The 26,244-nt window shown below is 44.9% G+C and overlaps 2 protein-coding genes across 2 annotated transcripts in view; one reads left to right on the forward strand and one right to left on the reverse strand.

The window, feature by feature from the left end:
• LOC130298114 (uncharacterized) overlaps positions 1-26,244 on the forward strand; it is a 99,115-nt gene that overhangs the window by 56,534 nt on the left and 16,337 nt on the right. The gene's annotated exons all lie outside the window — the stretch shown is intronic.
• Positions 6,622-25,813, reverse strand: LOC130298107 (oocyte zinc finger protein XlCOF7.1-like). The gene is made up of 7 exons (XM_056550997.1): positions 25,723-25,813; positions 21,983-22,130; positions 20,936-21,115; positions 18,656-18,782; positions 18,384-18,572; positions 14,745-14,899; positions 6,622-13,923 (listed from the first exon to the last, which is right to left on the reverse strand). The coding sequence occupies exons 2-7, from the start codon at positions 22,058-22,060 to the stop codon at positions 13,183-13,185; spliced, it is 1,470 nt and encodes a 489-aa protein (XP_056406972.1). The 5' UTR covers positions 22,061-22,130; positions 25,723-25,813; the 3' UTR covers positions 6,622-13,182.

The following is a 26,244-nucleotide window of genomic DNA, read 5'->3' on the forward strand; positions in this document are numbered from 1 at the left end:
GCTAAGCCCCGACTTAGTAATGGACTCCGTCTACAAGAGGGCTTCCACTACTAAGCCTGTAAAGTAATAACAAAGAAAAAAAGCACACACAAGTTAAAACATTTTTATTAGGAAAAACACTCCCACACAGCCCTCGTTAACCATTTTATTAAAAGAAAAGAAAAAAATGCAGGTCATCGTCGTAGTCCACCGATTCCCATGTAGTCCTCCGCATTCACGTATCTGAAAAGAGAAGAAAAACACAAAAAAAATGGGTTATTACCTGGAGAGCCTAACTTACCACCCCCGTTCCAGCTCCGTCATCTTCCTGCATTGCTACATGTCCAGTGACGGAGCAGGAACGGAGGTGGGTAAGTGGCCTTGTGATCACCGTATCCAGCCATCTATACAGGTGGCCGTATACTGCATTAATGTAGCAGAGCGCAACTGCTCTCTGGGCATGCTGGGAGTTGTAGCCCCTTCACTTTATGACTAAGCTAAGCTACACCCCACGCTAAACTCTCTAAACTACACTTCATCTGCCTGTAAAACTAAGTTAGCTACACTACACCCGTGTACAACTAGACTGGACTAACACTACACTACGCTAACTACTCTAAGACTACGCTGCGCTCACAACTCTAAGACTACGCTGCGCTCACTACTCTAAAACTACGCTAACAATACACTACGCTAAATACGCTAAAACTGCGCTAACACTACACTACACTAAAAGTGCACTAACACTACACTACGCTAACTACTCTAAGACTACGCTAACAATACGCTACGCTAAATACACTAAAACTATGCTAACACTACACTATAACTGCACTAACACTACACTACGCTAAATACGCTAAAAATACGCTAGCACTAAGCTACGCTACAACTGCGCTAACACTACGCTATGCTAAAAACTGTAAAACTGCGCTAACACTAAACTAAAGCTACAATAAAATTGAGCTAACACTACGCTAACTACTTTATACCTGTGTAAAACTACAACTCCTAGCATGCCCAGGCAGCCTTCAGCTGTCTGGGCATGCTGGGAGTTCTGGTCCTTTCACTGCACTACAACTCCCAGCATGCCCGGGCAGCCTTCAGCTGTCTGGGCATGCTGGGAGTTTTGGTCCCTTTGCTGTTTAATCTAAGCTAAACTACAAGCCCAGCATGCCTGGGCAGCCTTTAGCTATCTGGGCATGCTGGGAGTTGTAGTCCTAAACTACAACTCCCAGCGTGCCTGGGCAGCCTTTAGCTGTCTGGGCATGCTGGGAGTTGTGGTTCCATTGCTGTCTATTTTAAGCTAAACCACAACTCCCAGCATGCCTGGGCAGCCTTTAGCTGTCTGGGCATGCTGGGAGTTGTGGTGCCTAACCCCCTTTCACTATTAATGCTAAACTATGCTAAATTACAACCTACACTAATGTACGGCTACGCTACCTACCTACGCTATTTGTGTAGTGCTGCGCATTTGCAGTACTACTTTAGCGGCACCCGCTGCTCTACTTTCTGTTCCCCATTCCCTGAGAGTTAACGGGACGGGGAGCAGAGCAGCGGGGGGGGGAGGCAAGAGGTTGTCAGCGCTATCGGGCATAGGGATCCTGATAGCACTGTCGAGCGAGCGCGCTGGCGGGTGACAAGCTGATAACGCCGCTATCGGGCATAGGCATACCGATAGCGGTGGCGAACGAGCGCACTGGCGGGTGACAATAAAACAGTAAAAGTATTAGCTTCTGTGGCCCGATACCGCTCTCGGAATCGGGCCACAGACGCCATGAGAGCTCCGTACAGCTTCGGGCTATTACAGGGAGAGATCCTGTCCCTGTGATAGCCCAAGTGAGACTGCTGTGAGCTGCGATGCCTGATGGTTAAATATGTCACGTGACACTCGCCCCCCCAGCCCCCGCAGTAACCAATGGTTGGGGGGGGGGGTGCGAGTGTCAGCCTATAGAATGTGATGGAGGCGGAGCGCTCGAGCAGGGAAAACTGCTGAGTCACTCCATCACAATCTATGGCAAATCACAATCTACGGCAGTGCACCGGCCCACAAGGGAGGAGGATTGGACTCGTAATGAACCAGATATATATATATTAGGATAAACCCCCCTCATGGGGCAGCACGGGGGCTCAGTGGTTTGCACTGTTACCTTGCAGCACAGAAGACAACATCTGCAATGAGTTTGTATGTTCTCCAATGTTTGTGTGGGTTTCCTCCGGTTTCCTCCCACACTTCAATAATATGTGACCCCAATGGGGACAGGGACCAATATGAGTGTACAGCGCTGCGGAATCTGTGGGCGCTATATAAATAAGGAATTATTATAAAGGAGTCACCCTCAATTATAATAGACAACCCCAATTATATTAGACACCCCCCCAATTATAATAGACAACCCCAATTATATTAGACACACCCCCAATTATAATAGACGCAGCCTCAATTATAATAGACACATCCCCATTTATAAAGGAGACACCCTAAATTATAATAGACACACCCAGAATTATAATAGACGCCCCCTCAATTATAATAGACACATCCCCATTTATAACGGAGACAGCTTGAATTATAATAGGCAGACCCAAAAAATAATACACACCCTCAATTATAATAGACATATCCTCAATTATCATAGACACCCCCCCCCCCCCAAATATAATAGACATACCCATAACTATTAGTATGAGTTAAAGGGGTACTCTGCTGGAGAACATTTTTGTGCCAGGAAGTTAAACAAAAAAAAAATCTTAATCCTTCCAGTACTTATCAGCTGCTGTATGCTCCACAGGAAGTTCTTTTCTTGTTTAATTTCCTTTCTGTCTGACCACAGTGCTCTCTGCTGACACCTCTGTCCATGTCAGGAACTGTCCAGAGTAGGAGCAAATCCCCATAGCGAACCTCTCCTGCACTAGACAGTTCCTAAAACGGACAGAGGTGTCAGCAGAGAGCACTGTGGTCAGACAGAAAAGAACTTCCTGTGGAGCATACAGCAGCTGATAAGTACTGGAAGTACTGGATTAAGATTTTCAATTTACAAATCTGTTTAACTTTCTGGCACCAGTTGATTTAAAGAAAAAAAATGTTATCCTGCGGAGTGCCCCTTTTAAGACATGAGTTCATGAGGAGGGAGACGAAGAATGGAAGAATGGAGGCTGTGAGAAGCTGAGACAGAGGCGGCCATCTTGGAAGGATGAAATCCACCATTTTGGATGAGGTAACCGGCCCTTTGGGAAGAAAGTCCAAGAGGGTGAGATGAGACTAAAGACATTGAAGCCCATATAACTCTTCCTATATGAATAACCTATACTAAGGACGGCCATTATATGGAGATTTATTGTTTATGTAGTGTCGGCCATGTTGTCAGGAAGATTATAATAAAGAGCTCGGAAATCCTCCATGGTGACACCTGAGGACACTTACCTATATGAGGTTTATAACAGGGTACAGTAAGGAATCTATTAACCCCTTCAGGACACTGGCCATAAATGAAGCGGAGCACGCTTCATACCTGGTGGGTCCCGATCCTTTAGATGCTGCAATCAATGTTGATTGCGCCGTCTAAAATAGGAAAATAGCATTTCCAGCTGGCTGAGGGCGCTGATCGGGACCGTCACAACAAAACTGCGGGGTACCAAGGACACAAGAGGAGGGTCCCTCACCTGCCTCCGGCGCGTCCGATCGATGATTGATTGCTCCAAGCCTGAGATCCAGGCTTGAGCAATCGATCGCCGATAACACTTATCAATGCAATGCTAAGGCATAGCATTGATCAGTGCTGGCAATCAATGTACTGTATGTTATAGTCTCCTAATGGGGGCAATAACATTGCAAAAAAAAAGTGTTAATAAATGTTATTTAACCCCTTCCCTAATAAAAGATCAAATCACCCCCCTTTTCCTATTTAAAATAAATAAATAAATAAAAATAAACATATGTGGTATCGCCGCGTGCGTAAATGTCTGAACTATAAAAATATATCGTTAATTAAACAGCTCTGTCAGTGGCGAACACGTAAAAAAATTCCAAAGTCCAAAATAGCGTATTTTTGGTCACTTTTTATACCATAAAAAAATTATTAAAAATCGATCAAAAAGTCCGATCAAAACAAAAATGGTACAGAGAAAAACTTCAGATCACGGCGCAAAAAAAATGAGCCCTCATACCGCCCTGTACGTGGAAAATTAAAGTTTTAGGGGTCAGAAGATGAGAATTTTAAACATATACATTTTCCTGCATGTAGTTACGATTTTTTCCAGAAGTGCGACAAAATCACCTATATAAGTAGGGGATCATTTTAATCGTATGGACCTACAGGATAATGAGAAGGGGTCATTTTTACCGGAAAATGTACTGTGTAGAAATGGAAGCCCATAAAACGTTTTATTTTTTATTTTTATTTTGTCGCACAATGATTTTTTTTTTTTTTGTTTCGCTGTAGATTTCTGGGTAAAATTACTGATATCATTACAAAATAGAATTGGTGGTGCAAAAAAAAAAAAGCCATCATATGGATCTGTAGGTGCAAAATTGAAAGGGTTATGATTTTTAAAAAGTGAGTAGGAAAAACGAAAGTGCAAAAATGGAAAAAGTCCTCAAGGAGTTAAAGGAGTATTCCAGTTAAAAAAACACATCAACTGGCTCCAGAAAGTTAAACAGATTTGTAAATTACTTCTATTAAAAAAAATCTTAATCCTTCCAGTACTTATCAGCTGCTGAAGTTGAGTTGTTCTTTTCTGTTTGAGCACAGTGCTCTCTGCTGACACCTCTGTCTGTCTCAGGAACTGTGCAGAGTAGGAGCAAATCCCCATAGCAAACCTCTCCTGCTCTGGACAGTTCCTGACATAGACAGAGGTGTCAGCAGAGAGCACTGTGCTCAGACAAAAAGAACAACTCAACTTTAGCAGCTGATATGAAAAAATAGTTTTTAACTGGAATGCCCCTTTAAGCTTGTAATAAGAGATCCTGCCGAAATCCTTCAGTGATAGAAACTTAGGCAATGACTCTTGTTGTCGGGTGAATATTATGTCATCTGCATAGAGGGAGATTGTCTGGTTCCTTCTCCTATTGAGACGCCAGAAATACCAGGATCTTGTGGAACTGCTTGAGCTATAGGTTCTATGCAGAGGATAAAAAGGGGGACGGTTCACCTTGTCGGGTCCTGTTACTAATCATAAATTCTTGTGATAATTCTCTGTATGTAAAGACCCCAGCATATGGGGCTGTATATAGAGCTTTTACTGCATCCGAAAAGTCCCCCCCCCCATCCCCCTCTGCTGGATGGTGAGAAGGTAAACCACCGGTTTATACGGTCCAATCCCTTCTCAGCATCCAGCGACCGAAACAGTAGACTCCTCCTCCAGCGACCGAAACAGTAGACTCCTCCTCCAGCGCCACATCATGGAGTAGGTTCAAGATTCTCCCGGTGTTGTCACATGTTTGGCGACCTTTAATAAACCAACTGAGGCATCAACATGGAAAGACGGCCTGACAGAATTTTAGTGTATATTTTAAAATCCATATTTAACCCCTTAACGTGAATGTACGTCGTGGTGCAGAGGTACTTCTCACACCAGGACGTCCATTTACATGACCGCAACATCATCATAGACTGCAGGTCCCGCCTGCAATCAGCAGCCAGGGACCCTGCCAGTAATGGTGGACATCAGCGATCGCACTGATACCGCCATTAACCCCTCAGATGCCTTGATCAATACAGATCACATCATCTGCAGCAATGCGTGTGTTTAAATGGATGACTATATCGCCCGCGGCACTGCGCGGGGATCCGATCATCCATAATGGCGGACAGAGGTTCACTAAACCTCTGCTCTGGTCTGAGATCGAGCAGACCAGAGCAGAAGATCGCCGATAATACTGATCAGTGCTGTGTCCTATGTATAACACTGAACAGTATTAGCAATCTAATTATTGCTATAAATAGTCCCCTATGGGAACATAAAATGTGTACAAAAATTTTTTTTAAACTAATTAAAAAAAAATTGAAAAATCCCCTCCCCCAATAAAATGTAAATCCCATTTTACCCCCAAAAAGCATAATAAAAAGAAATCAATAAACATATTTGGTATCGCCATGTGCGTAAATGGATAAATGATCCCGTACGGTGAACAGTGCAAACATTAAAGAAAATAAGTCAATAATCATGGGGATCATTTTTATTGTATTGACCAACAGAATATGGAAAACATGTAATCTTTACCGTAAAGTCTACAGCGTGAAAACGAAACCCTCCAAAATTTGCAATATTGTTGTTTTCATTTACATTTTATCACAAAAAAATAATTATTTTTTAGGTTCGCCGTACATTATATGGTAAAATGAGTGATGTCATTATTCTGGTTTCCAAATTCTTGTTGCTCATTTATTAAAGGGATACTCTGCTCCCCAGTGTCCGGAACATTTAGTTCCAAACACTGGGTGCGGGCTTCTGTGGTCACCCTGTCCCCTCATGACATCACTCCTTGCCCCCGTGACGTCACGCCCCGCCCCCTCAATGGAAGTCTATGGGAAGGGGGCATGACGGCCATCACACCCCCTCCCGTAGACTTGCATTGAGGGGGGGGGGGGGGGAATTAATGTCAAGGGGGCAGGGCTTGATGTCATTAGGGGGCGGGGCGACCACGGGAGCCCTCACCCAGCGTTCGAAACTAAATGGGGAGCGGAGTATCCCTTTAACATGTCCAGTCGTGTGTTATCTTGTTTCTTGTACGCATGTCCAAGTTTAATAAACGACCCTTTAATGTACGCCAGTGATCCAGAGGAGCGCAGGACGTGTATCTGGGGACATATTTGTCTAGAAAAAGAAATCCAGGTCTTTCTCCAGTACTCCCCCGTATGTAGTATGCTGCATTATAAATATGTTGTTGCGCCATATTTATATTAGAACCTTTTCATTAAATAATTATTTATTATGTTTTATCCAAGACGTCGGGTTTATCTATTTCTTTTCCTATTTATCTCCGTCTTTTATTAAGAGTTTGTTTGTAATTTTTGTATTATTGGGGCAATATGAATATTATTGTGGTGTAACGATGATTTGTTACTTTTTTTTAATCTTTTGTTAACAATAAAAGAGACATTTGGGGGAAAAATACGTTTTTCTTTTATAACGTAGTCACCGATCCAGCGATGTCATCTCTATAATTTTACATGGGAGGAAAAGAGTCTCATATATGGCTACAAGGTAACAGGACATGAGCAGATTAGACATATAAAATCACTTCTATCTTCTGGCTTCTAGGACATTCTGATCATATAGGTGTTAGATTAGTGGGGTCTCCTACTCTACACAGGGTCCTTCCTTAGGTTATAGAGGGAAGAACAAGTTGTATTAGAATTAACCAGGTGGCTCTATGGTTGGTTCCCAGCTCTCTGAGGGGCTGAAGCCAGCTGTGCGCTCTCCGTTCAAGGAAAGGACTTGTTAGACATCATTTAAAGGGGTACTCCGCCCCTAGACATCTTATCTCCTATCCAAAGGTTAGGGGATAAGATCTTTGATCATGGGGGTCCCGCAGCTAGGATCCCCACGATCTCTGTGCAGCATCCGGCATTCGTTTTGAACACTTGGTGCCGGCGGCGGGGCAGTGACGTCATGACCACGCCCCTCGTGATTTCATGCCATGCCCCCTCCCATAGACTTGCATATAGGGAGCCTGGCTTGATGTCACAAGGAGCTTGGCCGTGATATCGCGATCCCTGCCGCCTGATCCAATCGTTCGGAACATAATGTTCCAAATGCTGGGGCAGCGGAGTACCCCTTTAAAGCTCAAGGTGCCTGAACAACATGGCTAAATAAAACATATTCTCTCACATTCTATCCATCAGTCACCAGAGTGTCCCTTTAATGTTCTCACTTTCTGCTGAGCAGACAAGAGGATAGGATCTTACTGACAAAGCAGTTTAACAATCTGCTAAGGGGCCGAGGGCCCAGGACAAGTCTGTTTCTTTATTACAGGTAAGAAAAGCACAATGGACCTGATGTGGTTGACGCAACCATCTTAAAGGTCTCCAGAGGCAGCGAGGAGGGCAAGTGGGTAAAGCAACGAGCTGCCCTGAATGATACCGGTCTGTATAAAAACAACAAGGATAAAATCTGTCTACCAAAGGTTCTGTGCCCAATGATGGCCCCGGAGACTCATGGAGTCACCCACAACTGGAAAATGACTATAATATCACTGGTGAATGATCACTGGATAGCCCCAGGATTTACCACAGTGGTCACCAGGTAAACACCGGCCGGCATGACCTGTGCAAGACCTAATGTAGGGAAAGCAGTGCAGGTGCCTCCTAAACGTTTATTTACCTGGATTTTATCTGGATTTACCAGATTTAGCGAATGCAGATAGACTATATTCCGGTCTCCTTGTGAGGAGGGTATGAATACTTTTTGGTGTGTATGTGAATCTCTTTTCAGGTTAGCCTAAGGCCTATCCGGGGAGAAATGTCGATGTAAAGATGGCAGCAGGGCAGATTGTGAAGGATATGGTAGGTAGTTCCAGAAGTTCTTGATAGTGATGAAGGTCGCACTTTACTGGATGAATTATGATGCAGGTAATAGAAGCCCTGGGTATCCAAACAAGTGTTTTACACCCCCATGACCCACAGAGTAGTAAGAAGGTAGAAATATTAAAGGTGTACTCCGCCCCTAAACATCTTATTCCCTATCCAAAAGATAGAGAATAAGATGTCTAATTGTGGGGGTCTTAGAGCTGGGACCCCTGTGATCTCTGTACAGCACCCAGCGTTCGTTTAGAATGCTTGGAGCGGGCGGTGGAGGTCATTACATCATGGCCACACCCCTCACTACATCACACCACGCCCCTCAATGCAAGCCAATGGGAAGAGGCATGACAGCCATCCCCCCCTCCCATAGACTTGCATTGAGGTGGCATGGTGTGATGTAGTGAGGGGCGCTGAAGCAGAATGCTAGGGCTAGGGATATGGATTGAACTTTATGGACTCTGGTCTTTTACAACTTTATGAACGATGTTATGAAGAAGCAGCGGGTTGTCTCCTTATGGGACACTTTTTGGTTGTGCTCCTAGAACAGGGTTGTACTGTCCACAGCTACTGCAGATGTAACACAGTCACCTATCTAGCTATGTGCGGCCGTACACAAGCGCGTACAACAAGCGCATACACAAGTCTTTATTCTATTCCAGATGGTAAAACTCCTGATATAGATCCTGGAGATCGGGTGGTGATAAAGAGACACAAAGAGTCCTGACCTCCATGTGACCGGCCTTTCCAAGTCCTGCTGACAACAACCACCGCAGTAATAGGAAGGAAAGCCTATGTGGATCCATGCCAGTCCTTGTACCAAAGTGACCTCACCAGATACCACATAAAACACCCGACACTCATCAGGATTTTTACCTCAGGACTAATTTTTTGGCCCCAGAGTGCGGATGATCCTATATCCACCTGCCTTATAGCTGCGCCCACTGCGGTGCCGACACTAAGAACCATTTTCAGTCTAATACACAAGGACCAGGATGTGGAAAACCACCATGTATCACAACATATTCTCCGTATAGGAATCATTATACCACAAACCCTATAATTCTCCGTATAGGAATCATTATACCACAAACCCTACAAACTGTGTTGACTCCACATCAGGACTCTGGAAATGATAAAGAAAGGTGAAATGTCACGTGACCCAGATAATATACCTAGGGGCAAGTAATGGAAAATGATAGAACAAGGTGATAAATTACAAATTACAAAAAGATAATGAGATGGAGTGTGACGCTATTATAGTGCCACCTAGTCACATGACACGTTAGGTTTCTTTCACACTACCGCCATCTTCCTGCCATCTTGACAACCGTTATTCTGCAAACACAGATCATTAAAAAATAGATACAATAACTGAACATATCGGGTGATAACTGATGCCCAATGTACATTATTATAACGGCATTCTATCAAAATATTGATGTATTGATATATTCCATCCGTTACTACCCGTTATTTCATCCGTCATGCACTGTTATAGTCCGTTATTTTATGTCCGTTTTAACCCCTTCTGGTTGTGACGCTGTACGGAGCATGCTCAGTAGCAATAAGGGATCATAACAGAATATAAAAATAATGGGCGCTAACGGATGTCATTTGTGAACATTCATCATCCATAGGCTTCAATATTAAAATTTTAACGTGTGTTATTCCAACATTATTTTTGACGGGACAAAAATTAGTGCATGCACCGTTATTTGCCCCGTCAAAAATAACGGACGTTAGTCATAAGGGGACATAACTGATCATGAAGGATGGTCAAAGAATGAATAAAGACTTACTTAGGGGTACTCCGACCCTAGACATCTCATCCCATATCCAAAGGATCGGGGATAAGATGACCGGCCCCCTGTGCCACTTTATTTCCCCTGTGACAAATCCCCCCTCCCTTTATTACCCCCTGTGCCACATCATTTCCTCTCGATCCCCCTCTGTGCATATTCATCACCCCCTCTGCCACTTTATAAAGAGGGGGAGATGAATTTATACAGAGGGTACTAATGGGAGAATGAAATGGCTCAGGGGGATCAAGGGGAAATTATGTGGCACAGGGGGGTAAGGGGGGGGGATAATTTGGCACAATGCACAAGGGAATAAGATGGCGCAGGGTAAAAAAAAGGGGGGTTGAAATTATACAGGGGGTGATTAAACAACACTGGGAGATTCTACTGTAATATTGTTTTTTATTGTGTTTTATAGGTAATTACACCCTGGAGTTAGCACAGGACAGTATTCCGTCATTTAGGAAGAATTTTTAGCCTTTTTCCCAATAGGGGACATCTCTAATAATGGACACTTTTATTCCCTGTGAGTGTCCGCTATTGGGAGATTCTACTGGTACTTAATGAAAAGGTTCTAAAAGTAATCTAAGGAGAACAAGTCTCCAGGGAATTGCTTAAGAAATTTTGAGCATTCATCCCCCTCCTGTCATCATCCACTGCCACAGACACCCATCCCCCATCATCATCCACGGACACAAACACCCATTCCCCGTCATCATCCATCCCCCTCCTGTCATCATCCACTGCCACAGACACCCATCCCCTGTCATCATCCATCACCCTGTCATCATCTGTCCCCCCCATCATCATCCATCCTCTCCTGTCCTCATCACCCTCTCTTATCGTCTAATCACCTCCCCAGTTGTAGCTTCGGCGGTGGCGGGTCTTTTCCTGTTGCCTGGCAGTTGAGAAAGGGACACGTCATTGACGTCAGGGGCGTCCCTGTATGGCGGCCTCAATGCGCAGCAGTGACCCTACACCAGCATCACTATTCCAGGGCCAGCCCGGAGTGGAGAAGGTGGATGGACCAGACCGGCTCACTTTTCCCACTGGTATGCGCAGACAGTCCCTTCAGCGTCCCTACCCTGGATGAGTCCGGGGCCGTCCCAATAAAGATGGATGGCCCCCCAACCTGAATGCCTGGACTGATGTCACTACAATTTTTTTTTTCACTCGAGTTTAAGCCGAGGGGGGCATTTTCAGCACAAAAAAAAAGTGCTTATACTCGAGTATATATAGTAATCGAAATAACTTCCTGCCAGAAAAATTGGATTTTCAAGCAGGACCCCTGTATATGTAAAAGAGTCCACGACTCACTCCCACACCTCCAACATTGAGAAGATTCTGGAATACCATGTGACAAAAGGAGAGGAGGAGTCTCATACCCCCGACAATATAACTTATATGAACTCTCCTGTATAAGAATACAGGGGGAGGAGCCACGTGAGCGCTAGAGATAAATCCGCACTGTTCTTCAGAGAGTTGGATATTCAGCTCCTCTTCTCATATAAGATGCATTTTGGTTACTATTAGGGGCAGAAGAAATCAGATAAGAATAAAGCTTAGATAGTATTATTATTTAGGAAATAAATACAATCTCTCTAACCAATTTCAGGGACGTATGTTAGTAAAACGCTTAAAACATTGGAGAGTAAAGATAAATTTACTTATAAAACCCCAGAAAGCCTGAGATTCCTCTATGGCCAAAGTCTTAGTAGAAGAATATAAATCTCGTAACGTAAAAGAATGTAAACGTTCCCACAAAGGGGAAGAGGGAAAATGTGTTTAGTAATAACCATAGGGAGTAAAGAAAGTGGGGTTAGGGGGGAAGGGAAATCAGAATCAGTCGTAGAGCAGTCTCGTAATACCGACAAAGTTATATATAAAAGAGGAAAGAACTAGAGAGGCCAAGGAGGAGTGCGGGGGCCACAAAATGGGCCCTATAGAAGGAGGGACTGAGGAGAATTCCATATCCACATGAGGAGGAATATAAAGGGGAGGATGAGAAAAAGAAGAGCGAACGAGCTCTAATAATCCAGACGAAGGAAAAGCTTTATAATAAGTGTGTAAATCCGGAAACACAAAACCGCCGTCTAATGTCTTCAGGGTGAGCGTCTATACGGGACACGTGGTCTCTTCTGAATCATAACAAAATTACTAAATAACCATCGGATAGAAGAAAAATAACAATTCCGTACTATGATAGGGACGGACTGTAAAAATATAAAATATTATTGGTAAATATAAGATTTAAGAACCTTTTTCCTTCCAATCCACGACATATATGGGAATTTACGAGCGTGTAACTGGGTCTTCAATCCGAGTAATAATGGCGCAAAGTGTGAAGTAAAGAGATCTTGTACCAGATGTGATCAGATCTCTAGGGATTTTATACCCCGGGGAGGACAAAGAAAAGGAAAAGAATTACACCGATGTTTACTGAACCCGGGGGACGCTGAGATATTGACGACTTCTCATATAGAAAATGGATTTTATGATCTGAGACCGAAAATAGACGTCAAGACGGGAAACGCTGGTCTAGGGTTTGTGATAAATAAAAGTATCTGCAGCGTCTTATGTTCAGAAGAGACGATCTTCAAGGGAGACGCGCGGATCCTGTCTGATGCCTTGAATTAAAGTCTCTATAATCATAATGAGAAGGGGGCGGGGACAACACTGACGCGTTACATTCCCTATATACAACGTCAGGGACAATATTACATTTATTATAAGTCCAGTGTGCGGAGATGAATATAAGAATAATATATCATATAAGAAAGAAAACTTTTATTAACAATTGGTAACAAGTTTGGAGATGAAGCATATATTGTATAACTATATACAAGTATGTATTAGTGTCAACTATCCTATGTACATGGTTAATATATAGATGTGTGAGTTCTTTTATGTTTAACAAGATGTGATTTCCCAGAATAACATTTCCCACATTCTGCACATGAAAATGGCTTCTCTCCTGTGTGAGTTCTTTGATGTTGAACAAGATTTGATTTCAAAGTAAAACATTTCCCACATTCTGCACATGAAAATGGCTTCTCCCCTATGTGTGTTCTTTCATGATGAATAAGAGTTGATTTATCAGTAAAACATTTCCCACATTCTGCACATGAAAATGGCTTCTCCCCTGTGTGAGTTCTTTGATGTTTAAAAAGATCTGATTTCTGAGCAAAACATTTCCCACATTCTGGACATGAAAATGGCTTCTCTCCTGTGTGAGTTCTTTGATGTTGAATAAGACTTGATTGATTAGTAAAACATTTCCCACATTCTGGACATGAAAATGGCTTCTCTCCCGTGTGAGTTCTTTGATGTACAACAAGACCTGATTTAAAAGGAAAACATTTCCCACATTCTGGACATGAAAATGGCTTCTCCCCTGTGTGAGTTCTTTGATGTTCAACAAGATATGATTTCTGAGTGAAATATTTTCCACATTCTGCACATGCAAATGGCTTCTCCCCTGTGTGAGTTCTCTGATGTTCAACTAGATGTGATTTAGAAGTAAAAGATTTCCCACATTCTGAACATGAAAATGGCTTCTTTTCTCTTTGAGCTCTTTTATCTTTAACACTCCTTCTGTGACTCTTATTTTGCTGAACATCCTGTGATGAATGAGAAAACTTTTATTAACAAGTGGTAACAAGTTTGGAGATGCAGTATATGATATATGTATAAATGTCAGATATCCTATGTACATGGTTAATATATAGATGTGTTATCTGCATCATTTACTGCTCTGAATTGGCTTCTCTCCTGTGTGAGTTCTTTGATGTTTAACAATATTTGCTTTCTGAGCAAAACATTTCCCACATTCTGAACATGAAAATGGCTTCTCTCCTGTGTGAGTTCTTTGATGTTTAATAAGATCTGGTTTCTGAGCAAAACATTTCCCACATTCTGAACATGAAAATGGCTTCTCTCCTGTGTGAGTTCTTTGATGTACAACAATATGTGATTTCCGAGTAAAACATTTCCCACATTCTGAGCATGAAAATGGCTTCTCCCCTGTGTGATTTCTTTGATGTTGAACAAGACTTGATTTATCAGTAAAACATTTCCCACATTCTGCACATGAAAATGGCTTCTCCCCTGTGTGAGTTCTTTTATGTCTAACAAGATCTAATTTCTGAGCAAAACATTTCCCACATTCTGAACATGAAAATGGCTTCTCTCCTGTATGAGTTCTCTGATGTACAACAAGATGTGATTTCCGAGTAAAACATTTCCCACATTCTGCACATGAAAATGGATTCTCCCCTGTGTGAGTTCTTTTATGTCTAACAAGATCTAATTTCTGAGTAAAAGATTTCCCACATTCTGAACATGAAAATGGTTTCTTTCCTGTATGAGCTCGTTGATGTCCAGCACCCCTTCTGTGGCTTTTATTTTGCTGAACATCCTGTGATGACTGAGAAGACAGGACCTGTATATAAGGATGAGATGACAGATCTTGGCTGTGAAGGGCTGAGGGTGTATCTGGGATAATGGAATGTTCTTCATATGTATCTTGTGTGATATCATCATCTGCTTTATAATCTGAAGATATAAGATTCTCCTCTGATCTCCTGCTACAAGAATCTGCAGAAAATAACACATTTTTAATTTTTGAGTATTAACCCATTAACAACCCAGGACATTTTTGCATTTCTAAGCAATAGTACTTTGTACCCTTCATTTTTAAATAAGATTTACTGCAAAACTTAAAAAAGATAGTTACTATGATAGCGGAGCAGCCATACAACAGTGGTGTCAAACTGTGGTCCTCCAGATGTTGCAGAACTTCAACTCCCAGCATGCCTGGACACCAAAGGTCTGTCTGCCTCCTCCAGAGGATGCACACTGTCCCCGAAAGGTAAATCAAGGCTTCCCTCTCATGGTATCCCTTAGTGAAGTGGTCTTCAAACTGCGGAACTCCAGATGTTGCAAAACTTCAACTCCCAGCATGCCCGGGAGATGAAATTTTGGAACATCTGGAGGGCCACAGATTGACACCACTGCCTTACAAGGAGCAGGGACACCAGTCTTTGCCCCCAATGGACCTGACCCCGCCGGTTATAATGGGGCAGTCATACAAACCGCCCCTTTATAATCCTCAAGCCAGCCAGAGAATTCAGGCAAAGGATAGGGGATACATTATAGATCACGGGGGTCCGACCCTTGGGACTCCCTGCGATCTCCTGAACGGGGCCCTGGCAGTCTGCTTGAAGGGGGCGGACCGACCCTGCATGGAGCGGTGGCCGACACTCCCCCTCCATGTATCCAATAGAGATACATGGAGGGGGTGTGTCAGCCGCGGCATCCTGTGGGGGTCAGCACGGCCGCTTCCTGCAGACTGCCAGGGCCCCGTTCAGGAGATCGCGGGGAGTCCTAAGGGTCAGACCCCCGTGATCTATAACCTATCCCCTATCCTGTCTAGGCAGAGAGTATCACATTTTTGTCTTTTGTCTATTAATGTGTATAGAAAGACTTATGTCCTAATAAAGTTAGTGAAATTTTCCAGGAACCAAGTTAAAAGGGGAACCTTTATTTTTAATGATTTTGGCTCTCGGCTCGCCAGCCGCACCTATACCTCCATTTGGACCCACACAGGTTACCCGAACCGGAACATTTCCGTATCAGAGGGAAAGAATAAAGGGATTTAAAGGGGTACTCCGCCCCTAGACATCTTATCCCCTATCCAAAGGATAGGGAATAAGATGTCAGATTGCGGGGGTCCCGCTGCTGGGGACCCCAGGGATCTCGTCTGCAGCACCCAACTGTACGGCTTCCGGCAACGCTGGAGGCTTCGGATCCCGACCACAGTGGCGGAAGAGCGTGATGTCACGCTCCGCCCCCTCAATGCAAGTCTATGGGAGGGGTCGTGACGGACCTCCCATAGACTTGCATTGAGCGGGCGGGGTGTGACGTCACATGGGGCGGAGTCGTGACATCACGCTCTTCCGCCATTGTGGTCGGGATCCGAAGCCTCCAGCGTTGACGGAAGCCACCGTACAGGTGGGTGCTGCAGCCGAGATCCCGGGGTCCCCAGCAGCGGGACCCCCGCGATCTGACATCTTATCCCCTATCCTTTGGATAGGGGATAAGAAGTCTAGGGGCGGAGTACTCCTTTAAAGGGCTACTCCACTGCTAGACATCTTATCCCTTATTCAAAGGATGGGGGATAAGATGTCTGATCCTGGGGGTGCGGCTGCTGGGGCCCCCAGGATTTGGCATGACAGCACGAGGGGGCGTGGCCATGGCTTTACGATCACAGCCTCTGAGCATTCTGAACAAAAAGTTCAGAACGCTGGAGCACGGGAGTACCTCTTTAACCCGTTAACGACCATGGACGTCTATGCTCGTCCATTGGCCGTTAACGGGGTATGACGCGGGCTCCCAACTCGAGCCCGCGTCATACCGGCCGGCCCCCAGCTGATTCCTGTAGCTGGGGGGCCGGCGTTAATAGCCGACATGCGGCTAATAACCCTTTAGATCGTCTAAAGGTGCCTTTATCCTGTCCCTGGTGGTCCAGTGGGGTGGATCGCGGTGCGGGGGGGGGGGGGGGGGGCGGCCATCCACTGCTGAGGTAGCCTGAGGGCTTACTTACCTCTCCTGCTGCGGCGGCTCCGGTGCTCTGAATGATACAGTCTGGCAGGACCAGGCTTTATCAATCGAGTGCAGAGCACACAGATCAATATGGTTCTATGGAACCACACTGATCTGTATGAGGAATCTAAAAAGTGTTTTAAAAAAAAAAAAAAAAAAAGGTTAAAAACACACATTAACCCCTTCCTCATTAAAAGTTTAAATCACCAAAATTCCATGTAAAAATATATAAACATAATAAACATAAAAATATGTGGTATTGTGCGTAAATGTCCGAACTATAAAAATATATTGTAAATTAAACCGCACAATCAACGCACAGTCCAAAGTCCAAAATAGCGTATTTTTGGTCAATTTTTATACCATAAAAAAAAAGGAACAAAAAGCAATCAAAAAGACCAATCAAAACAAACATAGTTCTGATTAAAACTTCAGATCATGGCGCAAAAAATGAGCCCTCATACCGCCCTGTACGCGGAAAAATTAAAAAGTTATAGGGGTCAGAAATGGACAATTTTAAATGTATTAATTTTCGTGCATGTAATTATGATTTTTTCCACAAGTACGACAAAATCCAACCTATATAAGTAGGGGATCATTTTAACCGTATGGACCTACAAAATAAAGATGAGGTGTCATTTTTACCAAAAATAATTAGGACGTAGAAATGGAAGCCCCCAAAATTGTGTTTTTTCTTCAGTTTTGTCGCACAATGATTTTTTTCTGTATCGCCGTAGATTTTTGGGTAAAATGACTGATGTCCTTACAAAGTAGAATTGGTGGCGCAAAAAATAAGCCATAATATTGATTTTTAGGTGCAAAATTGAAAGAGTTATGATTTTTAAAAGGTAAGGAGGAAAAAACTAAAGTGCAAAAACAGAAAAACGCTTGGTCCTTAAGGGGTTAAAGGAAATTTTTAGCACATGAGTACTTATCCCCTAGACACTGAGACCCCCGCGATCTCCTGCCTGGCATCACATTTGTGTATCTCCGTCTCTCCCATAGAGATTCATGGAGAGACATGTCGGGCACCTCTTGGTGCGGTGGTTGACAGTAATCCCTGCACGGAGTGGAGGTCACCTGTGCCTGGAGAGATCTGGGGTGCTGGGCAGGAGAACATGGGGGGGGGTCCCAGCAGTCGGACCCCCACGATCAGACACGTATCCCCTCTCCTCAGGATGAAAAAGGAAAGATAGCGACTCCAGAGAGACAGAGAGCTGGTATCTGCTGCTATATGGGGGAATATTAGTCTGTATATAATGTGATTCATAAACAGTATGGCGGTATTATTCAGTCACTATGTAGTGGTGATGGGATCAAGTCGACTGCTATAGAGTCAATATAGGGGGGAGGGGGATAGTATTTGCCCTGGAGTCCCAAAGATTCTAGTTACACAAATAGTTCCCGAAAATATTATTGCAGCCGGTGACAGAATAGAATCTGTGACCCTTCTCTGTGTTTAGTGGTTACTACTCACCTGGGAGGTTACCTGTAGGAATGTCCTCCTTATACTGCTCATCACCGCTCACATCTGTCTCTTCATCTTCTTCCTTTATGTCTGTAGCCTTAATATAGAGGAGATCTTTCCCTGTAGTAATGTCCTCCATATTCTGCTCATCAAGAGGACGGGGACACCTCTCTAGTGCTGTTCTCTTACTGGATCTGACTGTAGGGAACACATACAGAGACTGAATTCATTCTTTACATACAAATAATGAGAGGACGTGTGTATATAGTCATGTCTATTACCTGGTGATGTGAGGGGCTGCTGATCCTCCATCATGACCTGATCCTTGTACTGATCCTTGTGTCCTTCTACATACTCCCACTCCTCCATGGAGAAATAGACCGCCACGTCCTGACACCTTATAGGAACCTGACACACAATGATACAGTCATCACCCCGACCCCTCCAGTGGTGTTACTGTATAATGTCCCAGCATTCCCAGCAGTGTCACCTCTCCAGTCATCACCAGACCCCTCCATTACTGTATAATGTCCCAGCAGTGTCACCTCTCCAGTCATCACCAGACCCCTCCATTACTGTATAATGTCCCAGCATTCCCAGCAGTGTCACCTCTCCAGTCATCACCAGACCCCTCCATTACTGTATAATGTCCCAGCAGTGTCACCTCTCCAGTCATCACCAGACCCCTCCATTACTGTACAATGTCCCAGCATTCCCAGCAGTGTCACCTCTCCAGTCATCACCAGACCCCTCCATTACTGTATAATGTCCCAGCAGGGTCACCTCTCCAGTCATCACCAGACCCCTCCATTACTGTATAATGTCCCAGCAGTGTCACCTCTCCAGTCATCACCAGACCCCTCCATTACTGTATAATGTCCCAGCAGTGTCACCTCTCCAGTCATCACCAGACCCCTCCATTACTGTATAATGTCCCAGCAGTGTCACCTCTCCAGTCATCACCAGACCCCTCCATTACTGTATAATGTCCCAGCAGTGTCACCTCTCCAGTCATCACCAGACCCCTCCATTACTGTATAATGTCCCAGCAGGGTCACCTCTCCAGTCATCACCAGACCCCTCCATTACTGTATAATGTCCCAGCAGTGTCACCTCTCCAGTCATCACCAGACCCCTCCATTACTGTATAATGTCCCAGCAGTGTCACCTCTCCAGTCATCACCAGACCACTCCATTACTGTATAATGTCCCAGCAGTGTCACCTCTCCAGTCATCACCAGACCCCTCCATTACTGTATAATGTCCCAGCAGTGTCACCTCTCCAGTCATCACCAGACCCCTCCATTACTGTATAATGTTCCAGCAGTGTCACCTCTCCAGTCATCACCAGACCCCTCCATTACTGTATAATGTCCCAGCAGTGTCACCTCTCCAGTCATCACCAGACCCCTCCATTACTGTATAATGTCCCAGCATTCCCAGCAGTGTCACCTCTCCAGACATCACCAGACCCCTCCATTACTGTATAATGTCCCAGCAGTGTCACCTCTCCAGTCATCACCAGACCCCTTCATTACTGTATAATGTCCCAGCAGTGTCACCTCTCCAGTCATCACCAGACCCCTCCATTACTGTATAATGTCCCAGCAGTGTCACCTCTCCAGTCATCACCAGACCCCTCCATTACTGTATAATGTCCCAGCAGTTTCACCTCTCCAGTCATCACCAGACCCCTCCATTACTGTATAATGTCCCAGCAGTGTCACCTCTCCAGTCATCACCAGACCCCTCCATTACTGTATAATGTCCCAGCAGTGTCACCTCTCCAGTCATCACCAGACCCCTCCATTACTGTATAATGTCCCAGCAGTGTCACCTCTCCAGTCATCACCAGACCCCTCCATTACTGTATAATGTCCCAGCAGTGTCACATCTCCAGTCATCACCAGACCCCTCCATTACTGTATAATGTCCCAGCAGTGTCACCTCTCCAGTCATCACCAGACCCCTCCATTACTGTATAATGTCCCAGCAGTGTCACCTCTCCAGTCATCACCAGACCCCTCCATTACTGTATAATGTCCCAGCAGGGTCACCTCTCCAGTCATCACCAGACCCCTCCATTACTGTATAATGTCCCAGCAGTGTCACCTCTCCAGTCATCACCAGACCCCTCCATTACTGTATAATGTCCCAGCAGTGTCACCTCTCCAGTCATCACCAGACCCCTCCATTACTGTATAATGTCCCAGCAGTGTCACCTCTCCAGTCATCACCAGACCCCTCCATTACTGTATAATGTCCCAGCAGTGTCACCTCTCCTGTCATCACCAGACCCCTCCATTACTGTATAATGTCCCAGCAGTGTCACCTCTCCAGTCATCACCAGATCCCTCCATTACTGTATAATGTCCTAGCAGTGTCACCTCTCCAGTCATCACCAGACCCCTCCATTACTGTATAATGTCCCAGCATTCCCAGCAGTGTCACCTCTCCAGTCATCACCAGACCCCTCCATTACTGTATAATGTCCCAGCAGTGTCACCTCTCCAGTCATCACCAGACCCCTCCATTACTGTATAATGTCCCAGCAGGGTCACCTTTCCAGTCAGCAGCTCCATCATCTTGTTGATGAGTTCTCGGATCTTCTGTTCATCCATTTCCTCATGTATCAGGGAGTGAGGGGGGGGCCCCGGGATTGGGCTCAGGGTTCTTCCCCATTCTTCACACACAGGGGCCCGACAGCGCCCACTAGAGGACTTCTTCACTACTGTGTAATCCTGTGTATGGAGAGACACATTAATATCACTACATACATTCCCAGAATCCCTCACCTCTCCAGTCATATCCATCTGTTATTACATAGATAAGAATGAGGTCATGTGACATCACTCCCAGAATCCCTCACTTCTCCAGTCATATCCATCTGTTATTACATAGATAAGAATGAGGTCATGTGACATCACTCCCAGAATCCCTCACCTCTCCAGTCATATCATCTGTTATTACATAGATAAGAATGAGGTCATGTGACATCACTCCCAGAATCCCCCACCTCTCCAGTCATATCCATCTGTTATTACATAGATAAGAATGAGGTCATGTGACATCACTCCCAGAATCCCTCACCTCTCCAGTCATATCCATCTGTTATTACATAGATAAGAATGAGGTCATGTGACATCACTCCCAAAATCCCTCACCTCTCCAGTCATATCCATCTGTTATCACATAGATAAGAATGAGGTCATGTGACATCACTCCCAGAATCCCTCACCTCTCCAGTCATATCCATCTGTTATTCCATAGATAAGAATGAGGTCATGTGACACCACTCCCAGAATCCCTCACCTCTCCAGTCATATCCATCTGTTATTACATAGATAAGAATGAGGTCATGTGACATCACTCCCAAAATCCCTCACCTCTCCAGTCATATCCATCTGTTATTATACAGATAAGAATTAGGTCATGTGACATCACTCCCAGAATCCCTCACCTCTCCAGTCATATCCATCTGTTATTCCATAGATAAGAATGAGGTCATGTGACACCACTCCCAGAATCCCTCACCTCTCCAGTCATATCCATCTGTTATTACATAGATAAGAATGAGGTCATGTGACATCACTCACAGAATCCCTCACCTCTCCAGTAAGCTGGAAGAGTATCTGTAGGGTGAGGTTTATGATCCTGTCGGCCATCTTGTTCCTGTCTCTCTCCATGGTTGATGGGTCATCCAGGAGAATTCTCTTATATAGAAGATATCAGCAGAGGATCCTGGATTGGAGAAACCTGAAGGGAAGAAGAGGAGACGATGATAAACCGCACCAGATTCTATGGAGAAATAAAATCCATTTCCTGGAGATAATCTGGGGAAACATCTGAGGAGACATTATAGTCACAATTATGGAGGCTATAAACCTAGTCGGGATCCATCATAGTCTGGGGCGGAGTCATGGGGGATGGGCAGAATATGGAGACAGGAATCCACCATCCATGTTATCCAGGTAATACCAGAAGCCACGAGTGGTGAGAAGAGGGAAATGGTGGACAAAGTGTCTGAGGACTCTTCATCATCCAGTAGATGTGACCTGTCATGGTCGGAGGTCAGGAGGTCACTGTCCTATGTCACACACCTTCTCTTACCATCCTATTTTAACTATAGTCAGTTATTCTGATGCCAACTAGGTGTTTACCCCGACCACTGGAGGGCGCCAAATATCAGGACTCCAGACAATAAACAGTTACACATATAAGGGATTTGGTGACACCGCACTGGAATCACTGATAAAGGGATCATCCATCTGGGATATTTCCACACAGGATCGAGAACTTCTGCGTCCTACTAATCCCAAGGATTTCCTCACATTATCACCTTCTATTATATGCATACGTATACGCTTATTGTGAGCGGCTTTACCTCATCTCACCTTCTCTCATAGTGGACTGAGGACATCTACACCTGATATTCCTTCATTGTATGTATCCCACTGCGAACAAACCATTGTGCCTCCCCTCAGGGGGTGTAAAGACCTTCACTCAGAGCAAACATGGCGGAAACATTACAACAACGAGACACAAACAAACCATTGTGCCTCCCCTCAGGGGGTGTAAAGACCTTCACTCAGAGCAAACATGGCGGAAACATTACAACAACGAGACACAAACAAACCATTGTGCCTCCCCTCAGGGGTGTAAAGACCTTCACTCAGAGCAAACATGGCGGAAACATTACAACAACGAGACACAAACAAACCATTGTGCCTCCCCTCAGGGGTGTAAAGACCTTCACTCAGAGCAAACATGGCGGAAACATTACAACAACGAGACACAAACAAACCATTGTGCCTCCCCTCAGGGGTGTAAAGACTTCTTTGACATGGTCACATGACACTTCTCTGTGCTTTTTGTACTTTAGTTCACATAAAGCGTTGGAGGGATCATAGTTGAATGGATCCGCGTCACACTGGGAATTATTGTCCCGGAATGTTACATAATTGTCCAGAATCCGGGCAGAAAGCCAATCTGGTCTCCAGGGTTGGGACAACACTATGTCGGGAGTTTGAATCCTGACGTGGATGTTGTCCCTCCAGGTACCCACATTATGGACCCTTTTCATCTGGAACACGTTGTTTGTGGTAAAGGGGAAGGAACAGAGGGCCCCGAGCAGAGAAGGCTGAGGGAGAAGTCTCTGAGGAGAGACCATATGTTACCACTGTGCCTCGTGTGCAGTCTGTGCGGCCGTAAGGAAGGAGGTAGAAGCAGCCACCGGGACCACAGAGGCGGCCATCTTAGATTGCTGTATGGAAGAAATGGCTAATACCCAGAGAAGAAATTAACCAGATGACAGGATGGGCAGGGAGGTGACCTGCAGCCCTTCACCATACAAACACGCCTCCTTCCATAGACCTGCATTGAGAGGGCGTGACGGAACGAGGGGCATGGCTGTGACACAACCCCCTGTGACACAACCACTGGGGCAGCAGAGTACCCCTTTAATGGGTTAATTATTAGCGGTGAGTCCTGGCTGCTTATAGCTCCTAAGCTCTAAATCCCATATGGGACGCAGGGCGTAAATGTACTGCATGTTCTTAACCCCTTAAGGACCAAGGACGTATGAGTACGTCCTTGGTCCCGCTCCTGTGATATAACGCGGGGTCCCACGGTGACCCCGCATCATATCACGGCGGGCCGGGCGTCATAGTGAAGCCAGGACCCGCTGCTAATAGCGCGCGGCACTGATCGGGGTGCTGCGCGCTATTAACCCTTTAGCCGTGCGCTCAAAGCTGAGCCACGCGGCTAAAAGTGAAAGTAAAAAGTGGCGGTTAGCTCAGTGGGCTGTTCGGGATAGCCGCGGCGAAATCGCGGCATCCCGAACAGCTTACAGGACAGCCGGAGGGTCCCTACCTGCCTCCTCGCTGTCCGATCACCGAATGACTGCTCCGTGCCTGAGATCCAGGCATGAGCAGTCAAGCGGCAGAATCATCGATCAGTGGTTTCCTATGAGAAACCATTGATCAATGTAAAAGATCAGTGTGTGCAGTGTTATAGGTCCCTATGGGATAATAATGATCAATGTAAAAGATCAGTGTGTGCAGTGTTATAGGTCCCTGTAAAAGATCAGTGTGTGCAGTGTTATAGGTCCCTATGGGACCTATAACACTGCAAAAAAAAAAAAAAAAGTGGAAAAAAAAAAGTGAAGATCATTTAACCCCTTCCCTATTAAAAGTTTGAATCACCCCCCGTTTCCCATAAAAAAAAACACAGTGTAAATAAAAATAAACATATATGGTATCGCCGCGTGCGGAAATGTCCGAATTATTAAAAAATATCATTAATTAAACCGCACGGTCAATGGCGTACACACAAAAAAATTCCAAAGTCCAAAATAGTGCATTTTTTGTCACTTTTTATATAATTTAAAAATGAATAAAAAGCGATCAATAAGTCCAATCAATGCAAAAATGGTACCATTAAAAACTTCAAATCACGGCGCAAAAAATGAGTCCTCATACCGTCCCATACACGGAAAAATAAAAAGTTATAGGGGTCAGAAGATGACAATTTTAAACGTATTAATTTTCCTGCATGTAGTAATGATTTTTTCCAGAAGTCCGACAAAATCACCTATATAAGTAGGGGATCATTTTAATCGTATGGACCTACAGAATAAAGAGAAGGGGTCATTTTTACCGACAAATGTACTGCGTAGAAACGGAAGCCCCCAAAAGTTACAAAACGGCAGGGTTTTTTTCAATTTTGTCTCACAATGATTTTTTTTTTCCGTTTCACCGTAGATTTTTGGGTAAAATGACTGACGTCATTACAAAGTAGAATTGTTGGCACAAAAAACAATCCATCATATGGATTTTTAGGTGCAAAATTGAAAAAGTTATGATTTTTTAAAGGCAAGGAGCAAAAAACGAAAGTGCAAAAACGGAAAAACCCCCGGTCCTTAAGGGGTTAAAGGAGTTCTGTAGTAATAAAAAATAACCAACGGATAGGGGACAAGTTATAGATCGCAAGGGTCTGACTGCTGGGACCCCCTGCGATCTCTTGTACGGGGCCCCGACAGTCCACAGGAAGGGGGCGAGCGAACCCCTGCACGGAGTGGTGGCCAAAATGTCCCCACCATGTATCCCATAGAAATACATGGAGGAGGAGCTTCGGCAGCTGCTTCCTGTGGGGGTCGGATCGCGCGCTTGCTGCAAACTGCCGTGACCCTGTACAGGAGATCGAGGGGGATCCCAGCGGTTGGACCCCCGCAATCTATAACTTATCCCCTATCCTTTGGATAGAGGATGTTATTTGTCACTGCAATAGTCTTTTAAGGGTTAATAACATCCCCAATAATCCTGATCTGATGGTGACCGCACACACATACCTGTATCTGTAGAGGAGCCGTGTGCTTACAGGACCTGCCATGATGTCACCGTCATGTGATCAGTCACAGGGAGGAGGAGGAGGAGTCACATGATCAGGGGCTGCTGCTCTGAGAGATCTCCACACACAACAGCAGTGACTGCCCCACCAGGACCTGCTCTGTATCTGCTACATGCTGGAGGTGTAGGACCTGTGATGATGTCACAGTCATGTGACCAGTACATTTGGGGGCAAAGTTTAGCAGTATAGATGTGACTGTGGCTGAAGGACCTGTGGGGAGGATCATGTGACAGTTGTGGGCGGGGTTGTGTAGTGCTGGATAGAAGAGATTGTAGTTGAAGGACCTGTGATAATGGTCATGTGACAGCAGAGTCCTGCATACACTGAGCAGATGAGCCTAGAGCAGCAGCCCCTGATCATGTAACTCCTCCTCCATGTGACTGATCACATGACGGTGACATCATCGCAGGTCCTGTAAGCACACGGCTCCTGTACAGTCTGCAGGTGGAGGTATATACGGTTG

Source organism: Hyla sarda, assembly GCF_029499605.1.
Source record: "Hyla sarda isolate aHylSar1 chromosome 1 unlocalized genomic scaffold, aHylSar1.hap1 SUPER_1_unloc_21, whole genome shotgun sequence".
NCBI lineage: Eukaryota > Metazoa > Chordata > Amphibia > Anura > Hylidae > Hyla > Hyla sarda.

Excerpts from the sequence above, each read along its gene's own strand:
- LOC130298107 (XM_056550997.1), bottom strand. The coding sequence starts at position 22,060 with ATGGAGAGAGACAGGAACAAGATGGCCGACAGGATCATAAACCTCACC. Across the intron at positions 18,573-18,655 it reads GCAGCCCCTCACATCACCAG|TCAGATCCAGTAAGAGAACA; the intron begins GTAATAGACATG and ends TGTTCCCTACAG. Across the intron at positions 14,900-18,383 it reads TCCTACAGGTAACCTCCCAG|ATTCTTGTAGCAGGAGATCA; the intron begins GTGAGTAGTAAC and ends TATTTTCTGCAG.